General features: G+C 41.2%; 3 protein-coding genes across 3 annotated transcripts; 1 reads left to right on the plus strand and 2 right to left on the minus strand.

Moving 5' to 3' along the window:
• Positions 1-28: 28 nt before the first annotated feature.
• On the minus strand, positions 29-4,665 carry tlr21 (toll-like receptor 21). Its single transcript, XM_030103360.1, has 2 exons — positions 4,604-4,665; positions 29-3,438 (listed from the first exon to the last, which is right to left on the minus strand). The coding sequence occupies exon 2, from the start codon at positions 3,335-3,337 to the stop codon at positions 449-451; it is 2,889 nt and encodes a 962-aa protein (XP_029959220.1). The 5' UTR covers positions 3,338-3,438; positions 4,604-4,665; the 3' UTR covers positions 29-448.
• A 983-nt stretch (positions 4,666-5,648) lies between these two features.
• cnfn (cornifelin) lies at positions 5,649-6,170 on the minus strand. The gene is made up of 3 exons (XM_030102326.1): positions 6,059-6,170; positions 5,829-5,965; positions 5,649-5,738 (listed from the first exon to the last, which is right to left on the minus strand). The coding sequence occupies exons 1-3, from the start codon at positions 6,168-6,170 to the stop codon at positions 5,649-5,651; spliced, it is 339 nt and encodes a 112-aa protein (XP_029958186.1).
• Positions 6,171-10,912: 4,742 nt separating this feature from the next.
• Positions 10,913-12,956, plus strand: cxcr3.2 (chemokine (C-X-C motif) receptor 3, tandem duplicate 2). The gene is made up of 2 exons (XM_030103675.1): positions 10,913-11,065; positions 11,185-12,956. Exons 1-2 carry the CDS (start codon positions 11,030-11,032, stop codon positions 12,286-12,288), a joined length of 1,140 nt encoding a protein of 379 aa, XP_029959535.1. The 5' UTR covers positions 10,913-11,029; the 3' UTR covers positions 12,289-12,956.
• The last annotated feature ends 706 nt before the right edge of the window (positions 12,957-13,662 follow it).

The raw sequence follows: 13,662 nt of genomic DNA on the forward strand, positions 1-13,662 counted from the left end.
ACCTCACACACAATTATGCTTTGTTTGCATATTTGTATTATATTCATTTTTTATTGGACTGTACATCTATTAGACTGGTGCAAAAATTGCAGAGTACTGACAAAGCACATCTTTTTAGCAAAAAGTATTTCTTATGAAAGCTTTCTGATTTAGTTTGTACAGGCTGCAAATACAGGCTTTAAATGCATTAAATAAATATGTACACATTCCATTTCAAACATTGCTAAATGTAAAAATAAATTGACCACAAGACAGTAAATGGTATTGCTGATTCATGTGTCAATAAAAGATGTTTCTGTTCATCTTACAGTACATTTCTTTGTGCATGCTTTCAATACCCCCTCTAGTGAAACACTGCAAAACACAAGTAACTTTCTGAGACGATTCCTGTGAATAAAGCATCTCTCTGTAGTTCAGGCGTTCATATTTTCCATTCGTTGTGAAAACGTCAAACTTTTGAGGGAGCTGCACTTTGGTCCATTTCTTCTCTTTCCAGTCTGCTTCCTGTTCTCATTGCCCTACGTAACTGATTCCAAAATAAGTCCTGAGCTTGCTCCTGGTCCGTGCAGTCCGAGCCAGGCCACTGCACATAAGTCTTCTTCAACATAACTTTCCTCATACGGTGATAGGAAGACAGCTGCCTGTCTGAGATCTTCTCCAAAAACACAAGCAGAAGGACGTCTCGGTGCTCGTCAAACAGTCGATAGCTGGCGAGTTGCATTTCCAGGGAGCACCACTCACTCTGCAGAAAGCTCCTGCTCACCACACAGATGGTCTTACGACTGCTGTACACAGCAGAAACGATGTTGTCCACAATGGCACGGCCCAACTCAAAGTCCCTGTGATGAAGGCAGAGTTTAAAAGACGATCCATTTCCCTCCAGGTTGGGAAGCAGCTGCTCCATGACCCACTGTTCATCAGAAGAATTGTACGAAACGAATGCGTCATATTTGCATTTTTCCTTTTCGTCTCTGAGACTGCGCCACTGGTCACTAAACCACGCACAGAAGACATAGTAGCTGTACTTCATTTTCCAGTAGAGTTTGACATACAATAAAGGAATCACTGTAAAGAGGAAAATTACAGCTGCTGTGCAAAAAAATAGATACTCTCCAAGGTCTATAAAACAAACCGTGCCATCAAATTTATAGAACTTTTGTGTTACATCATGTAGGCATGGCAGGGTGGAGAGATAGACCACCTGAATTCTCGGGTTTGTTAGAGTGTAGTTTTGCAGCAAGCGGTTCAAGCAGGTGCAACTCAGAGGGATGTCACGTATGTCAAGGTACTGGAGGTTAGGTAGACTCTCTAGAGCATCAACCGGAATACTCTGCATCACATTACGGTTGAGCTGCAGTGTGCGTAGCTGCGTGAGATTCCCAAAAACATCCTTTGAGAAATTTTGCATACCCATATTTTCAACAGTCAGTTTGGTCAGATTTCTCAGGTTTTTAAAGACTCCTGGTTGTAGTTGTGTTACACCGGCACAGCAGTCATCCAGTGTGAGGAACTGTAAACCTGTTAGATCATCAAAAGTTTTAGGGTAGATGTGAACAATTTTATTGTCAGTGAGATATAAAGATCTTAGTGAGTGCAAGCCTTGGAAAAGGGTGTCCGGTAAAACGGCTATGCCATAAGGTTGCTGTCTGCTCAATTTCAAGTCTCTGAGTTTGCTGAGATTCCTGAATGGTGATCTGGGACTTCCAGGATGGAACTGAATCTGATTATTTTCTAAATCCAGCACTGTGAGTCTATCTTGGAATACGAAATAGTGGGAAGGGTCAATCTCTTTGAGGTTGTTCCCGTCAAGATAAAGTTTGGACAGATTTTTAAGCCCATCAAAGCCTGCTGGCTGAAAATGAGTGATCTTATTTCCTCCAAGGTCCAATGTAGTCAATTTTCCAAGACTGTGAAAGGTCCTATTAAAAATGACGGAAATCCTGTTGTTTCTTAGGTTGAGCAATTTTAGATTAGAAAGATCCTCAAATGTTTTGGCGAACAAGTCGGTTAAAAGGTTATTGTCCAGACGAAGAGTCTCAAGCCTTTTTAGATTTTTGAGAGCAAGGTTATCGAGATAGGCAATCGTGTTTATATTAAGTTTTAGGGTCTGAAGGTTTGGTGTGTGATAGAAAGCATATTTGTTGACTAAGAGGATGCGATTGTATCGATAACTCAAGTCTCTCAAGTTGCTAAATTGAACCATGTTTGGTACTTTACATGATGGGAGTGACCTAATGACGTTATGCTCAGCGTGAAAACTCTGGATGTGTGTTTGTCCAGTGAGGAATGAAAGACAATTCGTGGGCTTGAATTCATTGCGGGATAGATCTAAAGTTATGATATTTGGACACTGGGACAGTGTGTAGTTTGATAGCGTCTTGATTCCGTTGTTACCAAGTATTAATTTATTTAAATATTTCACCTTTTTTCTCTGCATAGTTTTGCATAGGTCTTTGAGCTTGTCGGTGTTGTTTATACCTGTGCCGGAGAAATCGATGTGCTCTGGTCTGATGTTGCTGAGGTTTAAAAATTCAACAATTTGGACATTTGTTGAACGCAAACGCAGATAATTTATATTTCCCAAGTCCACTCCTGCAAAAGCCTTTGTCGGAAGATGAGGATTGTATGACAAATCTAGGACCTGTATAGATGCGAGAAATGACCATTTACATCCCAACGTTAGCAAATTATTTCTACATACATATAATGTTGTCAGAGATTTGGGCAGAGTCACTTCTGTGTGAGTAAGGGAGGTTAAATTGTTGATACAAAGGTCCAGTATCCTCAAGTTTCTTAGATGTGACACAGATGTGGCGATTGCTGAGAAATTCGTCAGAAGATTTTGCCTCATGATCAACGTGTTTAGCTCGAGAACTGTGGAGAAAATCGTCTCAGGGAGTTGCTTTAATTGATTGTTAGTCAATGAGAGGAAAGTAAGGTTACTCAGGTCTTGAAAAACATCGGGGTTGAGCTGTGAGATGTTATTTAAGGACAAGTTTAGAGATTTAAGTTCATGCAACTCGTGGAAAGCCAAGTAGTCAATGTCGGACAGGTTGTTGCGGTCCAGTCTGAGGTCCTGAAGGTGGGGCAGACTGACAAAGCTGTCTCTGGGAATGTGAGTCACAGGAGTCACACCGATGGTAAGGTTGATGGTAGTTGTCGGCAGGTCGTCCACGAAAGCAGACATGGTCTTATTATGTCGATGGACGCACTGAAAAGCTTTTCTTTGGCCATCCTTGGAAGTTTCGATGCAGTTGTGGAAGCTGTACGTACTGATGAGTGCTGCAGTACCAAGGACAACTGCAGCTGTCAGCAGGCGATGGATTGAAGTGGCCATTTTGTCCAGAGGATCTTGTCCTTTGAGACGACTGTCACCAGATCCTGTGTGGCTGGAAGATGTCCATTGAGAAGGCTTCTGGGTGTTCGTGGGACAGGGATCTGCAGAAAGGGAGCATTTACAATTCGAGTTGAAGCTGAATAACTGCTTAAGAAGTCTTCAATTGATTCAAAATGCTGCAACTGGAAAACTTAGAGATCATGCCACCCCAATATTAGCTCTCTTCAATGACTTTCTTTTAAATCCAGAATAGAATTTTGCATCCTTGTTTTATAAATCTCTATTCTATTCTGGCTGCTAGTCACATTTTATCCCAGCAGACCTCTATGTCTCTCGTTTAGCCTGTGCTCTCTCTCTATCTGTTGTGCCCCTCCTGCCTCCATCAATCTGCTGCGACCGGATTTAAGTATGTTTGCTTATTGCTTTCTGTCTCTGTCCTATCCTTTTCTCTCCTTTTATCACCCAAACCAAACCAAAAGAACAGCACGCAGCCAGCTCTGTTCCTGCTTTTGCAGGTTTCTGCCTCTTTTTTTTTTTTTTTTTCCTTTCAAAATCATGTGGAATGTTTTTTTTTTTTTTTCTTCTGAAAAGTGCTTTTAAGTGACTGTTTAGTATTTCGGGCTATAGAAATGTAAAATCAAATTGAAATGAATTTAAAACATACTGAAAAATCAAAAATCACAATCTTCAACATGACCATGCAAAATGCTTCATCTTCATTTTTTTTGCTCTTTCATCAAATTCACAGAAGCATTTCGACCTTTCCACCAGTTTCCTGCAGTATTCATTACTGTTCAGTTTCCCTTTCCAAGTCAATTTTCATATCCTTTTTTAGTCCGTGTTCCTCATCAAGACATTATTACCCCTAATCTATCAAAGTCACTGCTGGGTGACTGTTTTATTGTCTGCCGTAAGCTATAGGGCACTTTGCACTGTAAATTCATGTAAAATGAAGACAAACTGTCTTCACACGAGCAAGACGGAGGTGGGTACAGCGCTTCTCTCTTACTCATCAACAATGGCGATGTGTAAGAGAGAAGCATCGAGCAAAAGGAACGGTACTCAGACACAACTCTCTTAGATTTTGTAATAGTTTTCTTACATGTTTAAAGAGTGTGTTTTATTTCAGGGTCTAACTTAGCTGTAAAATATTAACAATTCACAATTCAGTGTTCAATACGTTCTTACAAAACGTGTTTAATCACTACATTTTTAAAATGTGTTATCAAATGTAACGTCAATTTAATTACCTCCTGAAAGTCTTACCTGTTCAAAGGAATGCCGTTCAGCTCACCTTGCTCTCTGGCAGAGTTTTGGGTCCACTACCATCAAGAATCTTTAAAGAGGAACATGGGAGCAGTTGACGCTTCCTTTTTTTTTTTAAATACAGTTCCAGCCCACGAACAAATCACAAGACTGACACTCCAAATGATTTTATTGTAGTGCTTTTGCTTCCAGTGTTCATAGCTAATCAAACATAAAACAAATAAATTATTTTCAAGAAAAATAAACAGGTACAAGGTACCGTAAGCATATTTGTGCCAAAAAGAAATTGTGTGGAGGTCAATAAATAGTGTGTAAAGTGTAGCAGTGTAAAAGTGTGTAAATTACAAAGTCACCATTGCAGTAAATCTCTGCTAATTTATTTTTACATTCAGTTCATGCAACCCCAATAATTCATGCTATTGAGCTGCCTCAGTTAATTTGAGATCTTTTACAAGATACTGATCAAAAACCCATTCTCATCAAAGTGCACTGAGACAATCACAACTGAGATTTGAGTGAACGGACCTCAGCTGGACAAGAAATCAGAGAAGGAGAAGCACCGTCTGCCATGCTGAGATTCTTTTTTTTAAGTAAAAGACAATTGAGAAAAGCAAAGCTTTGAGCAAATTATAGTCTAGTCCCTTGCCCTTTGACAATCAGATCTTAGATTGTCATTTTAAAAGATGTGTCCAGCAAAAGCAGTATATTTCAGTGTAAACAACGCTGCATTTTAATACATGGACAGTTAACAGTATGGATTTTCTCTTAACAAGCAGTGTCCACCTGCACAGAGTTATTGATCAGTGATGAAAACAAAAGGGAAATAAACATCTAATGACAAAATTTGATGGCATTTACAGATGTTAGCATTAGAGACTTGCAAGTATTTGGGAAATTCCAGTTCTTTAGGAACATAAATACATGGAAGCATAATTACAACAAAAAAATTCTGCATAAATATCAGACTGTCGTTACTTTCTTGTCAAATATGGCAAATCATGCATCATTTTGCTTTCACAACTTAAAAATCATCCTCGACCCTTTTTCACTCTCTCATTTTCTGCTCGCGTGCCATCTGACACAGTCCGCACAGAGGCAGGCAGGCCATGACCAGCCAGTCGCCACACACTGACCCCTGTGGGAAAAGCACAAGCAGAAACATCGGATTGTCATAACTGTAAAATCTCATCATGCGTCCATCCGTTTTTCTGCTGTGAGCGCTTACATCAATCTTGTATCTGTGTCGGATGCTTGTCCTCAAAGCGATCATGGCTCCAGGAAGGCACGGCAGACAGCAGCTCTCCCCATGGTTCTGAGCCACATTGCAAGCCAGGATGCAGGGAACGAACGCCGCACAAAGACCTGCAGATGGGAGAAATGCTTCGTTTCAACGAAATGCGCTTCGCACAGTTGTAAAAGTTCAGCTTGCTTTCACAGCCAGAAAAAGTCGCGTACAGACGCCGCAGTCGTCGCAGCAGTCGCAAACATTTGAATTCCAGTCTGATGGTCCAGACGACACATTGTACGCCTGCGGCTGAGAGCTGATCGGATTTGAGGGGAACGCCATGGCTGCAAGCATAGAAAACAGAAACATGTCAAACTTGAAAAAGACCCAATATTATCAACAGTCTTTCAATTTTGAGCCTTCCTCTTGCAGCAGTCATTCCTGTCAGACCTGCAGACCCCACATTCAACCATAAGCCGGTCACTCCTATTGTTTCACAAGCTGAAGTGTGACAATTACCAGAAGACTGCTGGAAGAACTCGGTTCAGTTAGTTTTGATCATCCTACCTTCTGAAACTAAAATATGGTGGCTCCGGAAAAAAAACCCTGTTGATTCTCGAGGATGTTCACAGTCGAAATCCAACAGTAGGAAGACTCGGACCTGGTCGTGCCTCTTATACCCAGCGTGAGGCTTGAGCCTTATTATGATGATGTAACATTGCAAACATTTACCATCACATAGAGAAAAAAGCTCTAATGTTTAGTTTCAAGGTGTATCACTCATTTTTAAAAGGGTGCACCTAAATGTGAGGCCGTTTTAACCAGCAGAAAGTCATCGGAAACTCAAGAGGCTGGATTGTGCGTATTTGTGTTCCGGCAACTAATTAACCAGCCTTTACATTTAGAGCGGGCGTGGTGAGTGTGTGTTCACTGTGGGGACCAGCTGTGTTCATTGAAAAATGTGAGTCAAATGTCAGCAGCCATGCTAATGCACAGGTGTGTGGTGATAGGAGGAAGGCTTGGCGCTGACATACAGTTTAGGTGTGCGGCATGCTCATGAGCACAACGGAGGTGAGACACAACAAGTGTTTCCTAATGCTTTAAGTCACACCGACAGTATTGTGGACTGCGGTGGATTTGACTACGCAGGGTGCTTTTTTAGAGGTGGATGATGGATGAGACCCGTTTCAGCCAAAACTGCAACTGAAGCAGAGCACAGAAGCTTTGGTTTGATGGTCCATTCATCTTCAGTACTGCCTAATCCCATTCCAGGCTGGGGTGCTGGAACCGGCAGGGTTTAATAATGTGATTTTTTTACATGTAAAGGTAAAGACAGGCTCATGTTTTTTTGCAGATATAATTGTTTTTGGTGACAAAAGGTCCACAGCCACTGGATTATCACCTTTGTTGCTCCTTGCCTTCCCCTCCTCTTGTTAGATTGCTGCTCTCCGCCCTGATGTCTTTCACCTCATCGTGCCTTCAACTTCCTGTTGTTGATCAGTCTGTGGCTCTCGGTTCCTGTGCGGGCAGCACCTCCGTCTGTGTTCCTGTCTTTTTGTTCCCGTGTTTAGAATTTCCAGCATCTCTTTGTGGCTCCACTATGAGCTTGTGGACATTGTTTTTTGGGTTATTTAGATTTTTGGCTTTTATTTGTTGGGAATCAAGATGAGCTTCTGTTCCACCTCCACCAGTGTCTGGCTCCTCTGAACCACACACAATACACAGAGGTAGTCAGAACTTTTGAGTATTGATAAAGTCAATATCATGGGAAAAAAATGGCTGAATAAATGTAAAATTATCAAATTGTTGAATTTGCCAACAACTACAACTTATTGTGTCACTTGTAAATGACAGACAGGCTATCAACAACAACCTTTCTGAAAATAAAACTCAGGCAGTGCTGACCATTCGCAGCCTTCCTCTTTTTCAATGTCTCACTTGTTACCATCAAGTCAGTTTTTACCCACATTCAGACCCGTTTGGCGTCAGCAGCCATGTCACATTCAAGGACACTTAAATCACCTTTCTTCCACATTATGCTCAGTGTGAACTCCAGCGGTTCATTGTGAACATGCCTGAAACGCCTCAATACATTAACTTCCTGCCAAGTTAGCGGATTAGCCAACTGCATGAACAACTTTGAATAGGTTTACCTAATGACGTGGCTGCTGAGTGTGTGTACTCTGCTGTTGATATTTTTGAATTCATTTATTAAATGCCTTGCAGGATTCTGTTAGAGGGGAAAAATCTGACTAAATCATGCATTTTGTGTACGTAATTATGCATTACAATTCCCAAACATGATCTCTGGCATTGGGTTAAAAAACGATTTAACGATTTCTGCTGTTCCATGTACTTTGACAAACAACGGTAAAAAAAAAAATGTTTAAATATGTCAAAGAATTTGGATCCCCTCTTAATGAAACTTTAAGATGCAAGTTTATTTATCATAAAACTGGATATATGAATATAAATGAAATAGATAAATGAAATAAATGGACACTTGACAGAATAAATGGCAGGAACAGGAAACAAGACATTAATCGAAATTCAAATACTGCTGTGTGAGACAATATATGAGACAATACACCAATCACATTTCATTTGGAAGTGTCGATAGCATTTCTACAATCATTGACATAGATATATATCAACAGATGTCTCCACTTCGATTTAAAAGAATGACCAGGGCTCTTTCTGTGGCTCTCATGTGATGCACTTTGCACCAATATGGTTCTTCTTTCTGTCCACAAACTTCACGCTCGGCTCGGCTGGACTCCAGCAGAGCAAAAACCACCTGAAAGTGGTGAATTATACTAACGAAACTGCACCACATATTATTGCCAGTAAGGGTATTGGCGTTGTAATGTTGAGAAAAGTAATTCTTCAGGTTACTTGTTACTGAAAATAGCAACGCTGTTAGTTCCACCGTTTATTTTAACGCAGTTACTCCCATCACTGCTTAAAAGTACCTGTCTTTGGGGTTTTAAAGTTTAAGTGAGTTAATGTCCTTTGTAACTGGTATATATTTTTTAAAAAAAATGAATTTCAGTGACTTGATTTCTTTGAATCAACCATAAGTGTTTATTGTGTAACTCACGAATGTTTCTTTCATTGTTAGTCAAATATTTGTCTCAGTGTTCAAGTTTGACCTTGTTACATATTCAGTCCACTAGAGGTCACTAAGAGGATCTTTTTTTTTTTTTTAACAATGTGCAAGACAAGATTAATGTCTTCCCTCAGTCTACAACAGAATGTCAGAACAATAAATTTACAGTGGAAAAAAAAATTGATTCTAACTGAGTCTGATAAAACAAGGGTTTTATCAGAGCTAAAACTAGATGTTTGGGAGCAGATGTCAGGAAGCTGTGACCCGCTCTAAAGTTAAGATTCATAAAGATTTGTGTGCAACAATATAACTTTTTAAAAAAAATGAATCCTCATGAAAGTCATTCAAACAAAACCAAAAGTAGACAAAACATCTGTGATATTACACAATAAAATTCAGCAGACGACCCTCGGTTGAGACAGAAGTAACCTCAACAGCGTTCAGTTCCTCACAGATTCCTTGTTTTGGTTGTTTTCCACACTGAAAATAACACTGAGACAGAATTCAATCCGTCACGTATCTGGTCTGGTTTCTGACTCATTGCCCTGAATCATGTCAGCACCTGCTGAAGTATCATTGTTTTAACCAGATCTGAACCTTATTTTATTTGTGTAGTTCTGAATCAGATTACCTGTTACTCCTTTGAAGCAGTCAGATTTGGTAACTTCTGCATTTCTTCCTCTATAACTAGAATTATTCACAGAATAAAAATGGCACTGGACATTTAGATAAGCGCAAGATTTCTAGAATCAGTGAACAAACGTGATATTTCTGTTGCACTTCTTCATTTGTCCCATAATAATAATAAAGTCAACACTATTGTATTTTTCTTCTAAGACTGTAGACTACTTTGTTACAAGTAAGACATTATATTGTATGACACGAGTATTGCGTAGTGCATGTATTTATTCTGTATCTATTTTTAGTTTATAGATTTTAAAGATGTAAACACATAAAATATGTATGGTTTTTCTTACTGATTTCTGTAAATGCATAAAAAAGTTTTAGCCATGTTAACCAGGTTCAGTGTTTTTCCATGAGTGCACTGGAAAGAGTTAAAGTATATTTGTGGAATCTGCAGAAAAGGGTGAGATCTCAGTAATAAGATCACCATTTCCAGGTGAAATTAATAGAAATCTGTCTTTTTTTAATCTGCTCCATGTGGAACGTCCCTCAAAATCCAGCAGTTCTCAGATGATCAAGCAGGTAATGTTCATAATTATCTCTCAGTCTGTTTTTCATGCCGTGTAAGTTTATCTCTTGTCGATAAGTGTTTGACTTCCTGTTGACAGTATCCCATCACAAAATGCTCTCAGTAAGCCCTGCAGCAACACTCTAGTTTGTGTCTTTTCCTCTTTGTTGCACAGTACAAAATTTTCATTTTCATTTGGCAAATTCTAACATTTTTAGAGTTGCTGATAACGAAATGTTTGTTTTTAGTTGTTTCCGAATGTTTGAGATTTGCAAAACTTGTCTTGTTATGCAGAAAAAAAAAATCCTGCAGAAAGTTCATAAGTCAGTGTTTTAATGTCGGTCAAGATGTTTCATATTTGAAAAAAATAAGATTTTGAAGAAAAACATAGTGGCGCTGGTAAAATTCCTGTCAAACAAGCACTTTCACTTCTCCATCAGTTATGAGGTATTTTTTTTGTCAAAACCTATTTTGTGCTCCTTAAGGGATAAAACCACACATTTTGAAGTTCATTTTCTATATATGTACATATCCAAGCACTCTTTATGCTGAACTTTATGATGCACCTGAAATCGTCATATTTTCAGAGGACACAGTCACACACCGTCTGCTACTGTTTATAACTGGCTGCCGACTTGTTTTAAAAATATATGTCACAATTTTCGTGAAACAGTCATCGATTCCCACAACAGCGAGGCTTGCGTCTGCCTCGAATGTGTGAGGATTCGGTTCCTGAATTTTCACTTCTTCTTTTTCGGACCCCCGTCATCTGGACAAGCATGTGGCAGAGATTATCTGTGAAAAAGGATGTTGAGCTGATGTGTTTTTGAGCAGAGCTCTGCATTGTCTTCTCCCCCGGAGGTTTCAGGTGCCCCTCTTGCTTCCTTCTTCTCAGTAAATATGGACCAGGTTATGCCAACCACTGAGGATTACTGGGTGAGTGGATACTTTTTTGCAATCATCCAAGTGCATGATATTGGCTTTTTCACTCAGAATATCCTTCTTACTTGAACTGAACTAGTTCTTGAATAACTTGTGTTCTGTTTCTTTCTTAGGTTTTTGATTATGATGAGAATATCACCCTGTCTCCCGAGACAAGTGGGGCTATCGCACCCCCGTGCTTACAAGAAGACATCTACGTTTTTGCAGAGAAGTACTCCCCCATCGTGTACAGCCTGGTGTTCTTCTTGGCTGTCGTTGGCAACGTGCTGGTGCTCTGTGTGATCAGGCGTTACAGAAACTCTCAGAGCGGCGGCGCCTGCGCCTTCTCTCTGACAGACACCTTCCTCCTCCACCTGGCGATCTCCGACCTCCTGCTGGCCTTCACGCTGCCCCTCTTCGCGGTGCAGTGGGCTCACCACTGGGTGTTCGGCGTGGCCCTCTGCAAGATCTCCGGAGCCCTCTTCTCCCTGAACCGGTACAGCGGCATCCTCTTCCTGGCCTGCATCAGCTTCGACCGGTACCTGGCCATCGTGCACGCCGTCAGCTCGGGCTGGAAGCGAAACACCTGCCACGCTCAGTTCGCCTGCGCCGTCATCTGGATGGTTTGCTTGGGCCTGAGCGGAGTGGACATCGCCTTCAAGCAGGTGGTGGAGGTGCACACGGTGGGCCAGACGCGGGGGCCGCTGTGCCAGCTGTGGTTCACGGACAGCTCGGCGCAGTGGCAGGGCGGGCTGCAGCTGCTCAGCGTGATCCTGGGCTTCGGGGTTCCCCTGCTGATCATGCTCTACTGCTACATCCAGATCTTCAGGTCCCTGTGCAACGCCAGCCGCCGGCAGAAGCGCAAGTCCCTCCGCCTCATCGTGTCCCTGGTGTCGGTGTTCGTCGTCTGCTGGGCTCCGTACAGCTGCTTCCAGCTGGCGGACAGCCTGCACCAGCTCAAAGTGGTGGCCGGGGGCTGCCAGTTCGGCCGCGTGGTGGACATCGGGACTCTGATCACCGAGAGCGTGGGCCTCTCGCACTGCGCCCTCAACCCTCTGCTGTACGGATTTGTCGGGGTGAAATTCAGGAGGGAGCTGGTCAGGATGTGCAAAGGGGTGCTGGGACAGAGAGGCTGGCTGGGAATGAACGGCTGGAGCCAGAGGAGTTCCAGAAGGACCACCGGCTCCTCCAGCTTTGCAGAGACTGAGAATACCTCCTACTCTGTCATGGTGTTGTAACATGTGAAACGAGAAAGTTTATGAGTGCTTTTGTTTGTGAGGAGGGAGACAGCCAGAAAAAAACAAAAAACAAAAAAACGTTTGTTGAATCCAATGTTCTCAGAATAATCAGGTTCCTGATCTGTTTGTCTCACGTTGGTGCTTACACAGTTCTTTATGATGAAGTCTCACTGTGAAATCATTAAATGTTGGGGTGCGAAGCATAAAACACACTGCCATATTCTTATTTCTGATTCTGTCACAGCACTTTCAGTGAGAGTGTGTTGTTTTTTTGTGTCCATAGGTCAGATCTTGTGAAACAGCTTTATTTCTGCAGACTTGTTAAGCAGTCAGGAGCTTAAACTATGACTCACATCTCACTCCTTTATGCTCAGTGGAGATAATAGCAAGCAGGAAATGATTTTCAGTTTATAAAGCTGGGGTGGGAATGTCTTGATTGAAAGAGTGGTTGTGTTTTTTTATGAATATTTTTTAATGATGTGTATAAACTTTTTCTTTCGGATGTGTGCTTGAAGTTGTACTACGCACTGCAAAACAGGAAATTACTCACTCTGAGCTCCATGTGTTACGATAAAGCTCAGCTTCCTTTTGACAGTCGAAGTTTTTCTATTAAATATTTTGAAATAAAAACAAAGCTCCTTGTGTTGAATGTCGACCTCCTGTGTTTTTCCTAGTTTTAGCAATTTGCTCGTGTCTTTCTGCAAAAGGCAGCAATGTTTGAAGTTTGTTTAATGAATCAACAAAAACCAAATGGCAGCAGATGATGCATTTTTTTCTCACCTACTACGTCAAGACTTTTAGCTTTATAAAAGCAAAACTGTAGCACTATTTCAGTACAGCTAGACATGCTTATGAAAAGCAGGAGGTGGGAATGTGATGTGACGTGATCTCGAGCTGATCAGTCCAAATCATGACCCTGTGACAGAAACCATCCTGACATGTTTCATCTCTGATAAACACTTTATTCAGCTCAGGACTGCAGGAATGCCATGCCGGTCCAAGGGCTGCCTTTGGGCATAGGCAGAATACACTGGAGCAAGTGTTGGAAGTATTTCTGAACTTGTGAGTTTGATCTGTACACACCCAGCCAGGCCAAACAATTAAGTTTTTATTTCGAGCATTGTCAGAAAAGAATGGTATCTTTCTTTTCCCACGGCGCTGGTTTGGAGGTCCATTCAGGTTATTTGCCACAATTCACCAAGCTTTTGTGAGATTAGTAAGAAACTCGATCGGCTAATACAGAAAAAAACAAGCATTCAACCTTTGAGCATTGTTTTTTTCTTCTTCTTCTTCTTCTTCTTGTTCTTCTTTCCACTCTATTTGTTCTGCACTTGAGTTTCTGGTGAAGTATAAAATATCCAGGTAATAAATGAC

Source organism: Salarias fasciatus, chromosome 11, assembly GCF_902148845.1.
Source record: "Salarias fasciatus chromosome 11, fSalaFa1.1, whole genome shotgun sequence".
NCBI lineage: Eukaryota > Metazoa > Chordata > Actinopteri > Blenniiformes > Blenniidae > Salarias > Salarias fasciatus.

Coding starts and splice junctions, on each gene's coding strand:
- cnfn (XM_030102326.1), bottom strand. CDS start 6,170: ATGGCGTTCCCCTCAAATCCGATCAGCTCTCAGCCGCAGGCGTACAAT. Junction 5,966..6,058: donor CTGCGACGACTGCGGCGTCT/GTACGCGACTTT, acceptor TCCCATCTGCAG/GTCTTTGTGCGGCGTTCGTT. Junction 5,739..5,828: donor GACACAGATACAAGATTGAT/GTAAGCGCTCAC, acceptor CTTTTCCCACAG/GGGTCAGTGTGTGGCGACTG.
- tlr21 (XM_030103360.1), bottom strand. CDS start 3,337: ATGGCCACTTCAATCCATCGCCTGCTGACAGCTGCAGTTGTCCTTGGT.
- cxcr3.2 (XM_030103675.1), top strand. CDS start 11,030: ATGGACCAGGTTATGCCAACCACTGAGGATTACTGG. Junction 11,066..11,184: donor CAACCACTGAGGATTACTGG/GTGAGTGGATAC, acceptor TTTCTTTCTTAG/GTTTTTGATTATGATGAGAA.